The sequence below is a fragment of the Macroventuria anomochaeta genome (assembly GCF_010093625.1).
Source record: "Macroventuria anomochaeta strain CBS 525.71 unplaced genomic scaffold BU25scaffold_24, whole genome shotgun sequence".
Classification (NCBI taxonomy): Eukaryota; Fungi; Ascomycota; class Dothideomycetes; order Pleosporales; family Didymellaceae; genus Macroventuria; species Macroventuria anomochaeta.
In genome coordinates, this window is record NW_022985385.1 from 399,408 (window position 1) to 403,170 (window position 3,763).

General features: G+C 49.0%; 3 protein-coding genes across 3 annotated transcripts; 2 read left to right on the forward strand and 1 right to left on the reverse strand.

Annotated features, from left to right (window-relative positions):
- Positions 1–377: 377 nt before the first annotated feature.
- On the reverse strand, positions 378–764 carry BU25DRAFT_315508 (uncharacterized protein; the record flags this gene model as incomplete). Its single annotated transcript, XM_033702190.1, has 1 exon — positions 378–764. A coding segment is annotated over one exon (387 nt), but the record flags the coding sequence as incomplete, so codon positions are not given.
- A 759-nt stretch (positions 765–1,523) lies between these two features.
- Positions 1,524–2,317, forward strand: BU25DRAFT_460122 (uncharacterized protein; the record flags this gene model as incomplete). Its single annotated transcript, XM_033710328.1, has 2 exons — positions 1,524–1,943; positions 2,003–2,317. 2 exons carry the CDS (start codon positions 1,524–1,526, stop codon positions 2,315–2,317), a joined length of 735 nt encoding a protein of 244 aa, XP_033559969.1.
- A 1,004-nt stretch (positions 2,318–3,321) lies between these two features.
- BU25DRAFT_412426 (uncharacterized protein) lies at positions 3,322–3,763 on the forward strand. Its single transcript, XM_033706788.1, has one exon. The coding sequence runs from the start codon at positions 3,574–3,576 to the stop codon at positions 3,754–3,756; it is 183 nt and encodes a 60-aa protein (XP_033559970.1). The 5' UTR covers positions 3,322–3,573; the 3' UTR covers positions 3,757–3,763.

Genomic DNA, 3,763 nt, shown 5'->3' on the forward strand with positions numbered 1-3,763 from the left:
GTCAAAGACCATGGCGACTGGTTGCAATGAGTAGTACAGAGTATACTGTCTGGCTCGAGAGCAGGTGAGATTCCAATAACAAAGTTGATTGACGAGGTTGAACACGATGCCATAAGGGCAGCGTGTCTACTTGCTTATATACTTGACAGGAGGATTGATTGTACTGCTCATATCGAGTATCGTCAGTGACTTGATACTTGGTCCAATCGAGCGTTGTCGACGTGACCTCGATACTCGGTCCTCGGTGTCCTGTTGTCAACGTGGGTCCTCTGCAAGTGGGTTGGTATATGGGTCCGTGACGATTGTTTGTGTACAAGATCCACGTTGTATCCACTGCAGTCCTTTTGGTACAATCTTGGTTTGTATAACACATATTGCGAGTCAGCGCCATGTTGATTAGAGGCCATAGGGGAGGTCCAGCGTGATGTAAGTACATTGCAATGACACCAAAGGAAGCAAGTAACCCAGGATTCAGAGACATCAACTTTGGCTATACCAAGCACAAAATTTTTGATCATCTCTCTTGTAGGTGGAAGGTGTCTTTCTGTAAGCCCAATGACGTACTGTACAAGCTCATGCTCTTGTGGTGGCATCAGTTTGGCTTGGTTGGAGTTCTTGGTGTTGCAATCCATCTGAACACCTTGTGCATGATGTGACAATGTTGTGCAATTAACACCATGGTTTTTGGCAACTCTTGTATATATAACTCGTTCTCCAGGCTCCAAATTATCAATCTGCTTGATTGCATCATTAATTCCAGGCATGGTTGTAGTGTTGTGGCGCATCAAAAGTATAGTGATGTTGTGAGGAATTGGGCGGAACGCAAACACGGGCGGCACGCGCACAGACACGGTACCTGCCGACACACTAAAAACAAGCACCTTCGTATGCCTCCATTACTGCACCTTGGTTCCAATTGTCTCACTACGAGCTTCCCTTCTCAGCAATTTATTTCAACTTAAATAAGCTCTAAAGTTACCTCTACACTTATATTTTGTGTTAAGCTGGTTAGCGATAACCCTTGCGGGGTTAGTAGTGTTGCGCGAGTAGCGAATACCCGCTGTTGTATGTTGTTGCCTTTTGCCTGAGCAAAGTCAAGCAAGTACTAGAAATTTCGCATTTTCTTTTGGCATTCGCAGTGTTTGCTGCAGTGCATTTTGCGGTTGCTAGAGCTGCAAGAAGGTCAGCTCTGTCATTTCTACGTTACACAACGACAGCCTTGCGCATACCGAAGGTTCCCGACACCAACCACGCAACTGCGTCGAGAACAGCGCAAGCGACAACATCAAATCTCACCTTCCGCATCAGAGGCTACACCAACAACTCTTACCCACCACGTGCGACGCGCCTGCCAACATGATACCATACAAAACAATCTCGTCTTTGCTGTTGGGCCAACATCAACTTCCTCGCCACAACTCGCATCCACAACTTTGTCTCACTTAACATTGAGCATCTTCGTTAGCGGCACATAACATAACAACATCAATTCATCAAACATACTCTAAGACATAGTTGCGACGATGTCTTCACCCTACTGCGACAACGATGTTACTCTTCCGCACGCCGGACTTCTCTCATACTTCCGCCAGCCTCATGAGACCCACGACTGTGATAAGAGCGCACAATCGGCACGGAGTACATCTCCGTCTTTGAACGACATCAAGTACAGAGTGTTTGACGAGGAGGCACAGTGCGACTTCTGGGACCTGGACAGCACCACAGATACCGACTGCGAAATCCTATCACAGCCAGCACGTCACCGCTACAATGGCATCTTCCACACCTTGTACGACTTCTGGAGCTTCGTTTGTGTTGTCACCCTGGCAGCATGCGCGGTATTGCTGGGACTCGACCTTGCGCTCGGGCAGTTTGGGATGGGACTGGCCTTGACGGACTGCATCATGGGAAGACATCTGCCGCCGCCTCCAATGGCTCACGAGGTAATTAGTCTCTGCACTCCGATCCACCGCCAGATTATGATGCTGACTTGTGCACTCAGTTGCACTTCTGTCTCGCGTCATCAAACCGCGAAGCACCTGGCCCACAGACTTGGCGCCTCATGTCGATGAGACCACACGACGACTGCACGACCGAGGTGATCACGCTACTTGTCAGTCCTTCTGAGGGGTGGAAGCTGCACTCGGATGACGAGATCGTTTTCTGCGACGAGCGTCGGGGCTCGATACAGGTTAGCAAGTTTCTCGGCAATGGCAATGTGCTCCCTCGTGGTAACTTGGGCGATAATGTCGCTGGAGAAGGAGTACTGAGTCAGTCTGGTAAAGAGACATTCGAAGGGGGTTTGGTAATTGTTTGAGGCAACCTGTCTGGTACATGAGCTTTGGTGGTTTCTCAAAAGCATATGAAGTTACTGGGAACTCGATATGAAAGCATGTGAATGCTTGACCTTGGATACAGCATGCTTAACACCCTGTAATGTCCAGTGACCTGAGAGCTTTCGCTCCACTGCTTTCCACGGCAGTCGATCACAAGCACCTCGACTTGCCTTTCACGACTCGTGGACATTTGGCGCAAGAGCGCAGCAACTTTCCCCACTTCTGCCACGCAGACGCTGACCGGCTTGCCGTTGAATAGAAGGCAGAGTTCAAAGGAGATACTGACTAGTCTAGTCAGTTCCAGTAATCCTTCAACCTATAGATGTCAATGATCGACTCGGCCTCCATCGTCTCACTGTAACGACCACTGGTCTGCGCAGCCGGCTAACACGACTTCCTGAAGTCTGGTGCGTTGGTCCCAATTTGCAGCATCGCCAGCTGCGGACAACTCTTTGCGAAATAGACGTACGCGGTCTTCCACCCCTTTGCAGTCTTGCGGCGCCAAACGAAGGAAAGTTCAGTCGTCGGATCGCATCCTGACCCTGTGCATCCACTGTCACGGGACTGATGCGGACCCTACAGCCCTTTGCAGCTACTGTAAGCGAATGACGCAAGCCACTTGTCAACCGTCTTTCCTGTACATATGTAAGGAGGTGCCTTGCATTATGCTTATATATAAGATGCAGAGCCCAATATCAGCAGTTCTGCTGATATTGATGTACTTTTTGGCCATTTGGCGCAATGGGGCTCTGCATTGTTACAACATAATCCTTGGTAGCCTGCTGCAGGTTGCACCTTGTGCAATGTCTTGTAATCCTACCTGAATACCGTAAAAATGAGTTCCTTTGGCCGAACGCTAGCAGGTGGCAGCACAGAGCGGGTAAATTTAGATTGTGCCTAATGCAATCTCAGGTGGCACGCCTTACAAAGTTGCATTACCCGTGATCTCAAGCTACCACGCAGTCCTGTGTACTCAGCTTAAAGCTGGCAATACTGCTATATTGTGATTATATGAAGTTTTGGTGTTGGTACAGGTGGCATATGCAAGCTAACTCCTTGCCTAATTAGGTAGTTGACAATAGCTACAATAGTGAAAAAATCTTCAATTTTCCAAGCTGCCTACACAAGCAACTGCCTACTAACACCTCAATGCCCTAATAACCCATCAAACTCGCCTGCCTCATATTGCTCAGCAGCTATAAGTGACTTGTAACAATGCAGAGCCCCATTGTGCCAAATGGCCAAAAAGTACATCTGTCACGGTATCCTCTCCAGATCCCCTGACAATATCCGGATCCGCTCCGTACTGTCCCTGACCATACGCACCAAATCCCCAGCGTCCTTACACGCCTCCGAAGCGGACGTACAACCTCCGGTCACCTCCGGAGCGGGCCTGCAACCTCCAAAGCAGGAGTATTAGAATTCTG